General features: G+C 38.7%; 1 protein-coding gene across 1 annotated transcript in view; it reads right to left on the bottom strand.

Moving 5' to 3' along the window:
• The window catches only part of LOC141507282 (inhibitor of carbonic anhydrase-like), a 113,549-nt gene that overhangs the window by 10,924 nt on the left and 85,392 nt on the right, over positions 1-17,233 (bottom strand). Inside the window, exons 19-22 of the mRNA XM_074214800.1 lie at positions 13,969-14,199; positions 10,406-10,500; positions 9,900-9,977; positions 8,248-8,330 (exon numbers count right to left, since the gene is read on the bottom strand). Coding sequence (XP_074070901.1) covers positions 8,248-8,330; positions 9,900-9,977; positions 10,406-10,500; positions 13,969-14,199 — 487 coding nt within the window. The remainder of the gene's footprint in view (positions 1-8,247; positions 8,331-9,899; positions 9,978-10,405; positions 10,501-13,968; positions 14,200-17,233) is intronic.

Below are 17,233 nucleotides of genomic sequence, written 5' to 3'. Positions count from 1 at the left end.
CAGAGTGAAGGCAGGAAATCCCAAAAGCTCTCCCCCAGACCACTCCAAATGCCTTTGAATTATGACTCTAATCAAATTCTAGAGTGACTGAACCCACAGAATCCACTCAGTGAAGACTGAGTGAAACAATTTTCCACTCCGAGACAACTTGAAAAATCCACAGGTAAAGTCTGTTACATCACAGTGCAGCTGCTCCAGCCCAACAGCGTCTGGTTTTCAGATTCTCAGTCCAGAGATGCTAAGGACAATTTGGAAGGGAAAACTATGCCATACCAGAGTGAACATGAAGTGTAGCCTCAGTGCAGCCCCCACCCTGGGAACCAGAAGGAGGCCTGAACAACCAGCTGGCAAGGAGCCCCTCTGCTCAGCCCACAAATGGTAGAGGGGTTGGGGAAACTGGAGAGGTCTCTTTGCTATCTATCCCTGAGGCAGGATTTTGTGGCTTTGCCATGCTCAGAACCAAGTTGCAGTCTGGGCCACAGTCTCAGGAAAAAGAGCTTTACTACCATAGTAGAGCAGAGACCCTCCTCTCACAGGTCCAAGGCAGAGGTGTACTTGTGGTCCACAACCAGAGCACAGACAGGAGAGCATTCAGAGCCCTCTCAAAAGACCTCGAAGGAATTGAGGTCCCTGGGTGGTGTCCCTGAAAACAACTACAAAAACCCTCAAAAGCTTGGGAAAGTGCGTCCTCCATCCTGGAAGCAGGGCCCTACTTTAACAAAGAGTTAAAATTAAGCGATAGGCTGAAGAAATGAGAAAACAACAGGAAAAAAAGAATCTGAACACAGATAATTACTTTGATCCTATGGAGGATCAAAATACACAAAAGATGACAAAGTTTCTGTATCCAAAACCTCCAAGAAAAAAAATCTGAATTGATCCCAAGGCTATGAAAGAGCTCAAAATAAATTATGAAAATCGAGTGAGGTAGGCACAGGAAAAATTGGAAAGAGAAATGAGAGAGATACAGGAAAATCATGAAAACCAAGGCAACAGGTTTGGTGAAGGGGATATAAAAAATACTGAAGAAAATAACATCTTAAAAACCAGCTTAGGTCAAATAGAAGAAGCAGTTCAAAAGGTCAATGAGGAGAAGAATGCCTTAAAAAGTAGAACTGGCCAGATGGAAAAGGAGATAAAAAACTTGAGAAAATTATTCCTTTAAATGTAGAAGGGAGCTAAGGGAAGCTGATGACTTTGTGAGAAATCAAGAAACAATAAAACAAAACCAAAAGAATGAAAAATTCAAAAAAATGTGCAATATCTCATTGGAAAAACAACTGATCTGGAAAACAGATCCAGGAGAGATAATTTAAAAATGATTGGGCCACCTGAAAGTCATGACTAGGAAAAGAGCCTAGACTTCATTTTTCAAGAAATTCTCCAGGAAAATTGCCCTGATATCTAGAAGCAGAGGGCAAAATAGAAATTGAGGGAATCCACCGATGACTTCCTGAAAAAGATCCGTCCCAAAAAAACTTCCAGGAATATTAGAATCAAATTCTAGAACTCCCAAGTCAAGGAAAAAATATTATTAGCATCCAGAAAGAAACAATTCAAATATTGTGAAGCTACAGTCAGGATTACACAGGATTTAGCAGCATCTATATTAATGGCTCATAGGGCTTGAAATACGATATTCCAGAAGGCAAAAGAGCTTGGATTACGATCGAGAATCAACTAATGAGCAAAAATGAACATCCTCTTTCAGGGGAAAAGATGAACATACAATGAAATAGGAAAATTTCTGATCTTCAAGTGCAGGACTCAGGTAAAGCATAGAGAGTGTAGACAGGACGGGCAAATTATGAGGGATTTAATGATGTTGAACTGCTTGTATTCTTAGGAAGATGATGCTGAAAACTCATATGAATCTTCTCATTTATATGAGCAGTTAGAAGGAACATATATAGTATGGAAGAAACTTGATTAGACCAACACCTCACACCCTATACCAAGATAAGAACAAAATGAATATAGGATTTAGACATAAAAGATAATATTATAAGCAAACTAGGAGATCAAGGAATAGTTCACCTGTCAGATCTATGGAAAGGGAAGCAGTTTAACCAAGGAAGAAATGGAGAACATCATTAAAAACAAATCATGTAACTTTGATTTCATTAAATTATAAAGCTTTTGGGCAGATAAAACCACTGTAACCAAGATCAAAAGAAATGTAAATTGGGAAACAATTTTTACTACTAGTATTTCTGATAAAGGACTCATTTCTAAAATATATAGAGAACTGAGTCAAATTTATAAAAAAAAAAAAACAGGCCATTCCCCAATTGACAAATGGTCAAAGGATATACAAAGGCAATTTACAGATGAGGAAATCAAAGCAATTCATACTCATATGAAAAATTGTTCTAAATCATTACTTGCTAGAAAAATGCAAATTAAAACATCTCTGAGGTACCACCTCACACCTCTCAGACTGGCCAACATGACCAGAAAGGACAACGAGCAATGTTGGAAGGGATGTGGGGAACCTGGGACACTAATACATTGTTGGTGGAGCTGTGAACTCATCCAACCTTTCTGGAAAGCAATTTGGAATTACATCCAAAGGGCAATACCAATGTACATACCCTTTGATCCAGCAAAACCACTACTGGGTCTATATACCCGGAAGAGATCATGAAAAAGGGCAAAATATCACTTATGCAAAAATATTCATAGCAACTTTGTGATGACAAAGAATTGGAAATTGAGTGAATGTCCATCAACTGGGGAATGGTTGAACAAACTGTGATTATATGTACATTATAGAAAACTATTAATCTATCAGAAAGCAGGAGGGATGGGAATTCAGGGAACCCTGGAAGGACTTGCATGAATTGATGTTGAGCGAGATGAGCAGAACCAGAACATTGTACACCCTAACAGGAACATGGGGGTGATGATCAATCTTAATGGACTTGCTCATTCCATCAGTGTAACAATTAGGGACAATTTTGGGCTGAGATGGGAAATACCATTTGTACCCAGAAAAAGAATTGTGGAGTTTGAACAAAGATAATAGTCTTTAATTTTTTTTTAAAAGTTATCTAATTATGTAATTTTGCTATCTCATATTTTATTTTTTTCTTAAGGATATGATTTCTCTCTCAATACATTCAATTTAGATGAATATATAGAATGGAAACTATGTAAAGACTATCAAACTGCCTTCTGTGGGGAGTAGGGGAGAAGGAAGCAAGATTAGAGGGAAAAATTGTAAAATTCAAAAGTAAATTAATTAATTAAATCTCAGTTCTGAAATCTGCACAACGATTTTGTGGAACTTGAGGACAGATAAGTTATGTCTTCAGCAAGATTTCCCCATTTGTGCTTCATTTGATTTTTCCTGAGAATGAAAATAAGCTGCTTGGTTTCTGTGTCAAAGAGTAAAATGTAAAGTGAATGAATTCAATCCAGAGAGCTTGTTAATGGTTTCCCTGTTTCCCAGAAAATTTCTCTCTTTTCTGGCTTACCAAATAAAACTTGCTTTGCTTAAACAGTAACACCCACAGGAAAATAACTTTTAATAAATAACATAATAAAATAAATAAAATAACAAAAATAACTTTTTGTCTTCCTCACAAAACAATACCCAATAAGCCATCCCCTTAACTCCTTCCACAGATTCTTCTTGAAACACCCTTGAGTGAAACTAACACACTAGCCATTGTATCTGACAAGACAGACTTCCTTCTGGTCTTATGAACCAATGCTCCTCTGGGGCATGTTTCATTTTTAATCCTCTGAAGTCAAGACTGGTCACAGCATTCATCAAATTACTGATATCTTTCAATGTTATTTTTTTTTTTCACTACAGAACGTTTCAATAAAAACTCAATTTTCATGAAGGAGGAAAAATAAATCTAATGACTTCCCCCATTACAGTGTGAACTTCTTGAGCTCAGGTACTGTCTTTTGCCTTTCTTTGTATCCCCAGAACCTGGCACAATGCCTGGCACTTCAATTTATAATTTCAGTTCTTTATTTTTGTCCTGGATGAGCTAAGAGTTTTCAAAGGCTTTTTTTCTTTTGCAAGGCAATGGGGTTAAGTGACCTGCCCAAGGCCACACAGCTAGGTGATTATTAAGTGTCTAAGGCCAAATTTAAACTCAGGTACTCCTGACTCCAGGGCCAGTGCTCTATCCACTGTGCCACCTAGCTGCCCCCTTTCAAAGGCTTTTAAAATGAAGCAAGAGAATTTCAGAATTGAATTTTTAATGAGTCATTAATATCAGAATATGCTGCTCAAATTATGAAATTCTCCTGTTCTTAAGGTATCAGTCTTTTTTGTGGTTTAATTTTTTTGATTAGGATTTATTTTGTCCCCTTCTGTCTGCTCTTCTGCCTCTCCCCCATTAGAATAAAGGAAAAAAAACTCTTAAATAAATATGCACACTCAATTAAAACAAAACCCACATTGGCTAAGTCCAGAACTCTGGGGCATTCTGCACCCTGACTCCTTCAAATCCATTAGAAATAAAGTAATTTAGTTCACCATCAGGCCTCTGAAATCATGGTTGTCATCACACTGACGAGAGTTCTTAAATCTTTCCAAGTTCTACATCAGCTAATACAATTCTTCTTAGGTTTCTCATTTCACATGGAATAAGAGTATCCCATTGCATTCATATATTCTAGCCATTTCCCCAACAGAGCAGTACTCCCTTAGTTTTCAGTTCCTGACCACCACCATAAGAGATACTATATTTTTTATACATGAGTCCTTTTCCTTCTTATCTCTCTGATTTATAATTAAGGCATCAGTATTGAATGATTTAGCTATATGATAATCTACAGACAGCATTATATTTGAAGAGTTCTATAGACCTTTTCAAGTTCTTAGATTCTACTTCAAGATTTTTTTTAAGTTTGGCCTGCATTGAGATAGTTTTATGGGGGGGGCGGAGCCAAGATGGTGACATGAAGGGATCCAGTCTTAGGAGCTCTCTGATAAAAACTTATAAACTAAGGACTCTAAACTTTCGAGAGACAGAACCCACAAATGGGACCCAGTGAGGCAGTTCTCTTACTCAAGGTAACCTGGAAAAAAGCAGAAAGGCTCTACTCCCTGGGGTCGGAGGGGCGGCCTGCCGGAGGGGTGGCCCGCCAGAGCCAAAGAACTTCAGCCTCTCGGAGGCAGCCCCAGGGCGCTGGGAGCCACAGCTCACAGCAACGCGGGAGTCTCCTGAGCTTCACCCCGGGGAGCACCTGCAATAAGTGGGGGAACAGCAGGGACCTCTGCCAGAGCGAGCACATAGAGCCCAGCCCTCGGGGCACACAGGGAACAGCTTAGTCTTTCTGCAGCCCAGAGCCTGAAACAGGAGCAGGCGGAGCCTGTAAGCAGGAGCCCCCAGGGCATGAGCCCATTGAGCTGAAGGAGGGGAGTGAAGAGAGACTGCAAAGCTCTGTCCTCTGCCCCTGGAACAGGACTATGGAGCTCTGACCACATTCAGATCCTGATTGCAGTCTAGGCCCTCCCATAGAACAGCAGGGCCCCCCATTCACAGACCAGGAGGGAGGACAGAACCTCACGCACTGAGACCCTTGTGGGAGTGTCCCAAAAGATCAGGAAGCACCCCCAAAAAACAGGCTTAGGCTGGGAAAATGAACAAAGAAACAAGAAGAAGCCCATTCAGAAATATTTTGCAAATGAGCCCAAGAAGGATCAAAATACTCAGTCTGAAGATGAGGAAGCACAAGCTCCTGCATCTAAAGACTCCAAGAAAAACAGAAATTGGGCTCAGGCTATGATAGAGCTCAAAAAAGACTTTGAAAATGAAATGAGGGAGTTGGAAGAAAAACTGGGATAAGAAAGGAGAGAGATGCAAGAAAAACATGAAAATGAAGTCAGCAGCTTAGTCAAGGAAATCCAAAAAAAATGCTGAAGAAAATAGCATGCTAAAAAACAGCCTAGGTCAAATGGATAAAACAGTTCAAAAAGTTATTGAGGAGAAGAATGCTTTAAAAAGCATAACTGGCCAGATGGAAAAAGAGATAAGAAAACTCTGAGGAGAATAAATCCTTCAGACAAAGAATAGAATTCAGGGAGATTGATGAATTTACCAGAAATCAGGAATCAATACTTCAAAACCAAAAAAATGAAAAATTAGAAGAAAATGTGAAATATCTCATTGAAAAAACTGATATGGAAAACAGACTTAGGAAAGATAATTTGAAAATTATTGGAATACCTGAAAGTCATGATCAGGAAAAGAACCTTGACACCATTTTCAAAGAATTACTACAGGAAAATTGCCCTGATATTCTAGAAGCAGAGGGCAAAATAGAAATGGAGAGAATCCACCGATCCCCCAGAGAAAGAGATCCCAAAAAACCAACCCCCAGGAATATTATAGCCAAGTTCCAGAACTCCCAAGTCAAAGAGAAAATATTACAAGCAGCCAGAAGGACACAGTTCAAATATCGTGGAGCTGCAGTCAGGATCACACAGGACTTAGCAGCAGCTACATTGGAAGCTCGTAGGGCTTGGAATACAATATTCCAGAAGGCAAAAGAGCTTAGAATGCAGCCAAGAATGAACTACCCAGCAAGGCTGAATGTCCTCTTCCAGGGAAAAAGATGGACTTTCAATGAACCAGGGGAATTTCAAAGGTTCCTTTTGGAATGGCCAGAGCTGAACAGAAGGTTTGATCTTCAGATACAGGACTCAGGTGAAGCATGGAGATTGGAGGAGTGGGGGGAAATATGAGGGACTTAATGAGGATGAACTGCATGTATAGAAAAATGATACTGACAATATTCATATGAACCATCTCAGTTAATAGAGCAGGTAGAGGGAGCTTTTATAGTTGAAGCACAGGAGAAAGCTGAATTCGAAGATAAAATATGGTGTAAAAATGGAGTCAATAGAAAAAAAAAGGGAAATGGAATGGGAGAAAGAAAAAAGGAGAGGGGGAATAGTCTAAGCTATTTCACATAATAAGATTTTTTTTATTATTACAATGAGCTATTGCAATGATATGGAAAGGGGGAGGCAAGGGGGAATGAGGGAACCTTTGCCTCATCAGAGATGGCTAGGAGAGGAAACAGCAAATATACTCAATGGGGTATAGACAACTGGAGTAAGAAGGAGGGGGGAGCAGGGGGAAGGGGTGGGGATGTGAATAAAGGAGGAGAGGATGGACCATGGGGGGACAGTGGTCAGATATAACACATTTTCTTTTTTACTTCTTGCAAGGGGCTGGGATTGGAAGGCCTGTCCAGGACCATAGGGCCAGGTGGATTCTGGGCCTAAGGGGTGGTATGGGGGCTCAGGGCTTCTTGGCCCCAGGACCAGGGATCTGTCTGCTGCGCCACTCAGCGACCCTACAGCAGAGTCAGAGTGAAAGGAGAGAGAAAATATAGTATATGGTAGTGGAGAAATAAGAAAGGAGGGAGTTGCGATCAGCAATGGCAACGTTGGAAAAATATGGAAGTAACTTTTGTGATGGACTTATCATAAAGAATGTGATCCACCCACGACAGAGTTGATGGTGTTGGAACAAAGACTGAAGCACATTTTTTGTTATTATTATTTGGGGGAGGGTGCAGGGCAAGTGGGGCTGGGTGGACTGCCTGGGGCCACATAGCAGGGTGATCATTGGGTGTCTGGGGCCGGATTCGGACCCAGGTGCTCCTGGCTCAAGGGCCAATGCTCTGACTGTCACCCAGCCACCCCTACTATTATTACTATTTTATTTTATTTTGGGTCTTTTTTTGTCTTCTTTTTTGGTTTTTGCAGGGCAGTGGGGATCGGGTGGCTTGCATGTCACATGGCTGGGTGATTATTGAGTTTACGAGGCTGGATATGGACTCAGGTGCTTGTGGCTCCAGGGCTGGTGCTTCGTCCATTGCACCACCTGGCCATACCAACAATTATTACTATTATTTTTTTTTAATTTTAATTTTTTTTCTCCCCCCTTTACTTTTTTGCCCAAGCAAGTCTATCTATATTCATGGGGGGAGGGGTATTTTGTTTACTTGTAAACAAGTATATTTTATTAATGTAAAGAGTTGTGACTACAGCTTTGTATGTTCTGGTGTTGTTCTGACTATAAATCTGCCTTAACAATAAAATAAAATAAAAAACAAACAAAAAAAAAGAGATAGTTTTATGGAATAAATATAACATTTAAATAAATAATAAAAAGAGCACCATCAGAAAAGCATTCGGTGAAAATCACGTAATATCAATTTACGTACTTTCTATAGAAGTATCAATATTACATTTCTATTACTTACCTGGCTGAAGCTTTAAACCGCTCTAAGAATTGAAGCCTCAAACTCTCATGACCAGGGAGATCAATCAAAGTCAAACTATTACCCTAGCAATTGACAAGAAAGACATTATTATGGAAACTCCATGTTCATAAAAGAGAAAATTTATTTACTAAGAAGCAAGTCAGGACAGTATATCAATGTGCTGTTTCAGAAGTAACTTATTTTCACAAATTAGTATAGTTATTTTAAGTATTTAAATTATAATAAATGCAAAAACCTCAAAAATGTTTGGAATTAAGAGGTTTTTGGTATCTACTCAGTACTGTGGTTAACCCTTGGATAATTTTAAAAGTTCAATTTCTTTTCTCCTGAAGATATTACAATCTAGTTGAGGAGAGACAAAAATACCACATGCAACAGAAAATAATTAAGTGCTAAATGTTCCATCTAAGTGATGAAGGAGTTCAAAGGACAGATCAGAGAGGACTAAATCAAGAATAGTTCTATATATGTCTTGAAATAGCTCTGGGAAGATGGAAAGGATCTGGATTGGAGGGACAGGTTTGTACAGGATGGAAGGAAAGACATGTATGGCATTTCACTTGAGAGAACTAGTCTACACTGCAATACTAACAAATAACAATTGATTTTCAGACCCACACTAGAAAGACATGAAAAAAATAAATTCAAATACTAACAAAATTAATCATTAAATAATATTTCATTGCATGTATGGATAGCATTGGTCCCACCATTGTGTATATCAATTTGGAAATTTGAGAGAAAGTGATTAAACTCCTTTTTCATCAGTGCATTCATGAAATCAAAGACAGAAATAAGGTTCAATATAGATCAAAATATTCAAGCAACACTTTCTGCAACAGCAAAAAACTGGAAAAACAAAACAAACAAAACTTTTAAAAAACTGGCCATCAAGGAGGCACTGACTGAAAAATAACAGTATATGAATGCAATGAAATATCATCCTATAGTAAGAATATAAAGAATTCAGTAAAACATGAGATTTGTATGAATTGATATACAGTAAAGTCATCAAAACCAAAAGAATATACACAGTGACTAAAGTTCTGTAAATAAAAAGATCATTATCAGGAAGTCTGGGAAACTGGAAAATCAATTAAAGAGATGGGTGACTAATATGGCTATATCTATATCTATATATATCTCTCTATATATATATATCTATATATATGTATATATATATGTGTGTGTGTGTGTATATATATATATAATATATACATGTATTTATGTGTGTACACACATACACACATTCTCTAATAAGATTCAATCACTATATGGGATGTTTCTGCTTAATTATTTTCAGTGTCATAAAGAAGGGTTCAATCTGAGAAGGAGGAAGGTTCCCCTCCCTTGGAAATGAGTGATAGAAAGACAAAAAGCACAAATAAAATGTTCTTGTATTTCCAAATGAAGCATAGTTTTTAAAATGAAGGATGGCTTTTAAATAAGTAAAATTGGTTCCTATGAGTAAGTCAGTGAGTTAACTACTATTTAAATTAGTATTAGACTAGGAAAATGTATCCTAAGTTATAAACAGTTGACTTATAATTGAAACCTATTTTAAGATGAGGATTTCCAATATGTAAATGGAAGGAATGAAATGGGTATTCTAAACTCTGTTGAAACCTTACCCTGTCATTGTTGACTCGATAGACGGCAGAGCTATCAGTAATAGATGTCTGGGTATTTCTGTAAAGTCCTGTTAACAGCTGTAAAACAAGAGAGGAGATCAGAATAAATTAACTCTCAGGCTTACTCAGCATGAAATTCTTTTGGCCTTCCAAGATGCAGAGTCAACAAACTGACTAACACAAAAATAAAGTATCAAAATTATTCTTCTTTTCAAATTATCAATCCTGCTAGGGGGCCAGGATAAAATATTGTTGATTTCTATCCCACCAGAACAACTGGACACAAAACTTTCAGCTCATCAGAGAAAACTGAAGTGACCAAAAGTTGGTAGCTTACATACATGTTTTCCAAGATCCCTTTTTCCTGGCTAAGAAGGTAGGAAATATATCCAGATTTATCAGAAATAATTTACAAATTTCCACAAAGCAACCAATGGCTCAAAGGAATATTTTACATCTCTCCTATTTGTCACACAACTCTATTACATGACAGTAAAAGCATTTACCCTGACAAAAAGGAGTGTCTTCCCTGAGTCACAAAGCCCAACCAGAAGTACAGCCCTTCGACTGCTCTTTCGGCTCCGAATTAGTTTCCAGCATACTGTGAAAGTGAAGAAAAAATTGTTAAAATAATCACGCAAATTCAGGAATAGAGAATACCTTAGAGATCACCTGGGTCAAATGTCTCATTTTACCATAAAACAAGTTTTCTCACTCCTTATCTGTAGTTCATGTCACTATACAAAGCAGTTCAGTGGGTCCTTGGAGTAAAAACAACTTGAGTTTGAATTCTGCCTCAAATACTCATAAGCTGTGTGATCTTGGGTAAGTCACAACTTCTCTATGGATAACAGCACCACCGGGTGGTTATGAGGAGGATCAAATGAGTCAACATCTGTAAAGCCCTTTGCAAATATGAAAGCACTATATAAATGCTATTATTAATTATTCATTGAAATGCAAATTATTATTATTATTATTAATGAACACCAGGCAGAAAAGTTTTTTGGAGCAGTGGGGGAATAAAAACTAAAGGTATCTTAATTAACTACAGTAAGAAACAATACCTAAATATAAAAGTAAATGTAAAATACGAACTAAGTAAATGTAAAGTAATTTGGGAGTGGGGGAAACATCAGCAGGGAGATCAGTAAAGGTCTCAGCACAGAAAATGACACTTCAGCTGAGTTTTGAAAGGAGTTATACATGCTAAGAGGCTAGGACTGGGGGAGAGCAGGAATCCCAAGCCGCTGAAATGGTACAATGGAAGTGGAGGTGCATAAAAAGCAAAGCAAGTAAGCCAGTGGGCTGGAATATAGAGTAAGTGAAGGGGAAACTGTAAAATGAGCTTGGAAAGGCAGATATTGAGAGATGAGGAAGTTTTACATGCTAATAGAGTTCATATTTGACCAAAGAGGCAATAGGAAGTTTCTAGAGCAACAGATTCTTAAGCTAGAAATCAAGTAGAAACCACAGTAAATACTGTCTTCCATCAAGAATAGCACAAAAAGGGCGGCTAGGTGGATAAAGCACCAGCCTTGGAGTCAGGAGTACCTGGGTTCAAATCCGGTCTCAGACACTTAATAATTACCTAGCTGCGTGGCCTTGGGCAAGCCACTTAACCCCATTTGCCTTGCCAAAAAAACCTTTAAAAAAAAAAGAATTGCACAAAAAGTCAGCCCAAAGCTTGTGAACATTAGGAAAGAGGACTCCTTCCTGCACGGCCAGTGCTAGCCCAGGCAAACAAGCTAGAACAGCTTGAATTCAAAGCTTATTAACTGTGTGATACTGGGCAAGTCACTTAAACTCTGTTGCCTCAAGACAATGGGGGGGGGAGAATTACTGGACTCCCTAAAAAACTGATTTAAAATAAAAGCTGAACACTATATCTCACTATATTATAATGAAAACTGTCTAATCTATTGGAAGTAGAAAGAGAATTCACCAATCACCTCCTGAAAGAAACTCCAGAAGGAAAAACCCAAGAATATCACAGTCAAAACCTAGAGCCTCCCATGTCAAGGAAAAAACTCTACAAGAAATCAGATAGTTCAAGTAACAGAGCATCAGTCGGGATCACTTAAGACAAAAGATAAAAGAAAAAAGAAAAAAAAGGGCTTTTACTATAAATATCTTGGAATACAATATTCCAAAAGGCAATTGAGGTTTATAACCAAGCTTAATTTGAAAAAGCTGAGTATGATTTACAGAGAGAAAAGGGTATTTAATAGAATAAAAGCTATCAACCATTTGTGATAAAAAGAGCAGAGCTGAGTAGGAACTTTGAAGGGCAAAATGAGTCAAGAAAAATGTAGAAAAATAAATTTATCTGAAGAACTGGAAGAGGCTCTATGAAGACAATGAAGTTTTAATATTCTAATGAAGAAACAAGTGCCCCTTCAGAGCTTTCATATCTTCAAAGGGAGTTAGTTACAAAAATTAAGAAAAACTGAGCACATGAAGGTAGATTGGTTGTGGTCTGAGGATTTACAGAGCAGAAGGGAAAGGGGGGCAGGGAAAAGAATATAGTAGTAAAGAAAGGAAAAAGAAGAGATGTCATATCAATAATTAAAAATAAGAGAAGGATTACTGGCACATTTTTAAAATTTTTAGGGGAAAAAAATTCAAAGTAATAGGTTTAAATTATTATATACTTAAAAAAAGCAGTATGGAAGACATTCACTGATCTATAAGGAATCCTCTTTTGTGTTCTATTTTGGAAACAGAAATGCTCTTTTTTGGCATTTGTCCAAAACATATGTTTATATACATGTAATATGTGTGTATTATATATTTTATATACATTTATGTATGTATTATATATTGATATATGCGTATATGGGTGTATTTATATTTATATGTAAATATATTTATTATATAAATAAATGTTACATAAATATTATATATTTATTATATTCTATATACATATTTATATGTAAATATAAATAGGAAACAGTATTGGTCATGGATGAAGTCCAGCAAAGTCTGGATTTGAATCTTCTGACAGGCAAGTCATTAAAATTGAAGAACCTGGCATATCAAATGCCAAAAAAATTTGCCCGGTCCTTTGGGATATTAAATTCTGATCCTGCATCTCAGTTTCTTCACATCATATCCACTAACTGTGGTTATCCCTCAAAGCTCCATTTCAGGGCTTCTTTCTTTTCCCTCTATATTCTCTGACTTGATGATTTCATCAGCTTCCGCAGGATCGATTATCATCTAAATGCTGATGACTCCCAAACCAATTTCTCTTAAGGTCTAAACTGACTGTAGAGTTCCAGCTGCACCTGGACATTTCAAACTAGAGATCGGAGACAACTCAAGCGCAACAAGTCCAAAACAGAATTATTTATTATCTTACTCAACAAGTCCAAAACGGAATTTATTATCTTTCCTCCGCAAATATGCCAGCCGTCTTCCAAAATTCACTACTATAGGCCAGGGCACAACCCCCCCCGCCATCATAGATTTCTGCCTTTTCCAACATCTCTGGTCTAAACCCTCTTCCTTCCACTCATACAGCCACCATCCTAATTCAGGCTCTTTCAGGCCGCTCCACTTCAATCCATTATCCCGAGTAATCAAAGTGATTTTGGTAAAGGATTAATGTCTTCTTATATTATTTTCACTAAACTCCAATAACTGTGACTGATACAATAGGAATTTTGTTGAGCATTCGCATCTCTTCACACCCCGATCTCCTCTTTCCAGTCTCTTAAGACCAAACTCCGGGGGAGAAGGGGCCGGGCTGTCCACAGGAAACAATGGGGCCCGCTCTGGGGCCACCCCATTCCTTTCCCCAACAAGTCCCTATCTATCCGTCATCTCTCCCCCCTTGGCTATCTGCGGCCGGCGTCACACAGGGGGCTCTCTGAGGAAAGGCTGCGGGGCGGCGCCGGCGGGGCCCGTCCAGCGGACCCCTGTGGGGGAGGATGAGCGCCCGGGCCTCGGGAGATGGCAGCCCACGAGCGGATGTGCCACGCGGGATTCCGGGGGGGCTCCCCGTTACCAGGCACCCCCATCCCGGCTCGCGCCCTCGATCCCCTCCGGACCGGCTGTGCCTCACCCAGCGTCAGCAGGACGACGAGGAGCGCCACCAGCACGGAAAGCATGGCGGGGTCTCTCTGCTGCAGCTCCTGGCGCAGGGAGTCCAGGTAGGGCTGGAAGGTACCACCTCCGGCCCCCATCTGCTCAGCTTCCGCCGAGACCATCCTGGAGGAGTGCCGCCGCTCTGCAAAGACGTGGCCTTCGGAGCCCTGCGCAGGCGCGGGGAGCGGAGCATCACGGGAGTCGTAGTCTTCCGGTAGTAAACCCAATGTACTTCCTGAAACGAGCCTTGAGGGAGTTGGAGTTTTTTTTGTCTTCGCACTCCCCCCCCATCCCCTTTAGTAGCAAACCTTATATGAAGGTCGATGAAAAGTTCAGACTAGAAAACTGAGTTCTAGCCCTTGCTGCCAAAATCTGAAGTTCTGGGAGAAGTAGTTCCCAAACGTTGTAACAGTTCTGCTCACCCCATAAAAATTCAACAATTAAAATTACAGTTTTCTCTGACCCTCTCACAAAATGCAGCCTCAGGTTCCACCGCAGACACTTACCTGTGTGACCTTGGGCAAGTCTCTTAACCTCGTTGCCATGGAAAAACTAAAAAAAAATGCATTATCTCTGCCTTGCCAATTCTGAGCCATTACACAAATATAAGTGTAAAAGTTCATATTAAAGGCCTACCTATGGGTAACCATGATTTGAGTTCCCTACAATAGGACAATAAGGTCTCTTTTCCATGAGACTATCACACATCCTCTAAACTGAAAGAGATCTTAGAGGTGAGTTAAAATATGTAAAGCAGTTTGCAAATCTTAAAACTATAAATTCTAATAGTAGTGATGATGATGATGCTGGTGGTGGTGCTTACTACAACGATTACTCATTTTATATGTAAAGGAACTAAAATCCAAAAGTTAAGTTTTTGTTGTTCAGTCATTTTTCAGCTGTGTCCAACTCTTCATGATTTCATTTGGGTTTGGGTTTTTTTTTTGTTTTTTTTTTTGGTAAAGATATTAGAGTGGTTTCCCTTTCCTTCTCCAGCCCATTTTCCAGATGAGGAAACTAAGCTAACAAGCTTAAGTGACAGGCCCAGGGTCACGCAACTAGTAAATGTCCGAGATCAGATTTGAATTCAGGAAGATGAGTTCCAACTCCAGGTACTGTGCTCTCTATCTAAGGTCACCCATAGGTTCTTTATACTGGCCTCCACCTAAGGTTGGTAAAAATAATACAGAGGGGGTTGCATAGAAATAAAGGGTCATTCAGTATCTAAAACAAAACAAAATATCAATCACCATAGCTTTGAGGCCCAGTAATTCCTGTCTTCTTAGACGTGGACTTGCCCTACAATACAATATTCTAACTTCCAATGACAAACACTGGAGTGGTGAGGCAAACCAATTTTTAGAGTGCACAAGTGCACCCTTGTGATTAACTGGAAGGAATAATGTTGGCAGCATTTCAAGACTCTCATTTACAATGGAAAAGAGATCAGCAAGTTATAAAGGAAAGGGGATTATGTAGCCATAAATTCACATTGAGTACCATATTTCTTTTTTAAAAGTATTCAAGTATTTTTTAAAAGTATTATTTAAAAGTTTGTTTTTTGTTAGTTTTTTTGGTCCATGTATGCACATTGTCCCAATAACTGTCAGTTTTTTACTCTTCCCTTCCAAGATACCACCCATCTCAATTTTACCCCTATGACACAATACTTGCCATTAGTTCTCACTCTGTAAATCAGAGCCCTCTGCCACATTTCTTCCAAATTCAACAGCCTCAAAAGTCAGCTCTAAAATTACTTACACACTGTGTTTTCTTGATCCCTTTTTCAGATATTCCCAACCCTATTAAACCATTAGGGTCTTTTTCTTCCTTTTCCTTTATACTTTTGAGTTTCTGGAATTATTTTAAACTTGACTTCACAAATTATTTTCTCAGATGAAGCATTGGAGAGTCATAGTTAACAGTGAATGCCCTAAAAATCCTGATAGGTTTTATTTTTTTGTTTTGTTTTTTTAGGTTTTTGCAAGGCAAATGGGGTTAAGTGGCTTGCCCAAGGCCACACAGCTAGGTAATTATTAAGTGTCTGAGACCGGATTTGAACCCAGGTACTCCTGACTCCAGGGCCGATGCTTTATCCACTACGCCACCTAGCCACCCCACTGATAGGTTTTTAATCCTAAGAAAAGATTCAGGATAAATAAAAACTGATATTCCCTTAGCCCTGGAAAGAAACAATGAGTCAGATTAATATATATTTATATTTTTTCAATTATTTTTTATCATTTTCTCCCCAAACTCTGCCCTAGCCAATTTTTGTTTCATACAGACATGATTTAATTGGCCTGAGGAACAATTTTGGGTGAGCAGTTTTGCAACATGTAGCCTTTGAGAGAGATGGCACATGGCCAAACCATCAAAAGGTAGATTATGCTATATACTTAATTCATACTATTGAGAAAATATCTTAAAAGCTGCATTTAGCTGCATTATGTACTATAGTTCATTCTTTAGTTAATCTTAACCTGTAGATAACATAACCCATGGATATCTTTGCTTGTAGAGATAATTTAATTTTCTTAATTATGGAGCTATACCAACCTTGCCATAGAACTGACTTTAATGCCTTTGATGTCTCCCCAACCTTTCCAATCAGTATGATGTCTACTTAAACATGAAACTTCACAAAAATGGCCACTACCATTTTTCTATTTGAAGCCAGACTCCAAATATAGACTTGTCGACTAGATTTCTGTTACACTTCTCAAGTAATTTTATGATATAATTCAATATAACCTGACAAGGATGTTGCAGGATTTGGGTTCCTTAGAAAGATAAATGTTGATGTCCTTTCCAAATCAAGGTTTCATCAAAGACTATATACTTAATCTTAATAATTAACTTTCTCAGTATTGTTACAGTATCTACTATAACAAAATTTGAGGACAGGGGAACATTGCCCTCTGAACCTCTGTAATTCTCCATTATCTCTTGCAGCTATTAGAAGGCACAAGATTGTCCTTGCTCTGAATTCCATTCTTCCCCTGCAGCAGTTATTTCTGGGGAGGATGTACTTGCATGTATCTTCATAGATAAAGTGGAGTGGATCTTGAAGATCAATGGCAGACCAGTCCTGAAACTCAGAAAGACCTAGTGGCAAATTCTACTTTTGTAATGGCCTTGGCCCAGTCTCTTAACCTCTAGATGCCCCTGTATGATCAGTGCAATGATAATCTATCCAGCTCCTCACAGAAGTGGACTCAATATGCAGAAGATTTTGGGAC

Source organism: Macrotis lagotis, chromosome 1 (assembly GCF_037893015.1).
Source record: "Macrotis lagotis isolate mMagLag1 chromosome 1, bilby.v1.9.chrom.fasta, whole genome shotgun sequence".
In the NCBI taxonomy this organism is placed as follows: Eukaryota; Metazoa; Chordata; class Mammalia; order Peramelemorphia; family Peramelidae; genus Macrotis; species Macrotis lagotis.
Note: the sequence above shows the minus strand (reverse complement) of the source record. Positions and strands in the feature narration are given on the sequence as shown.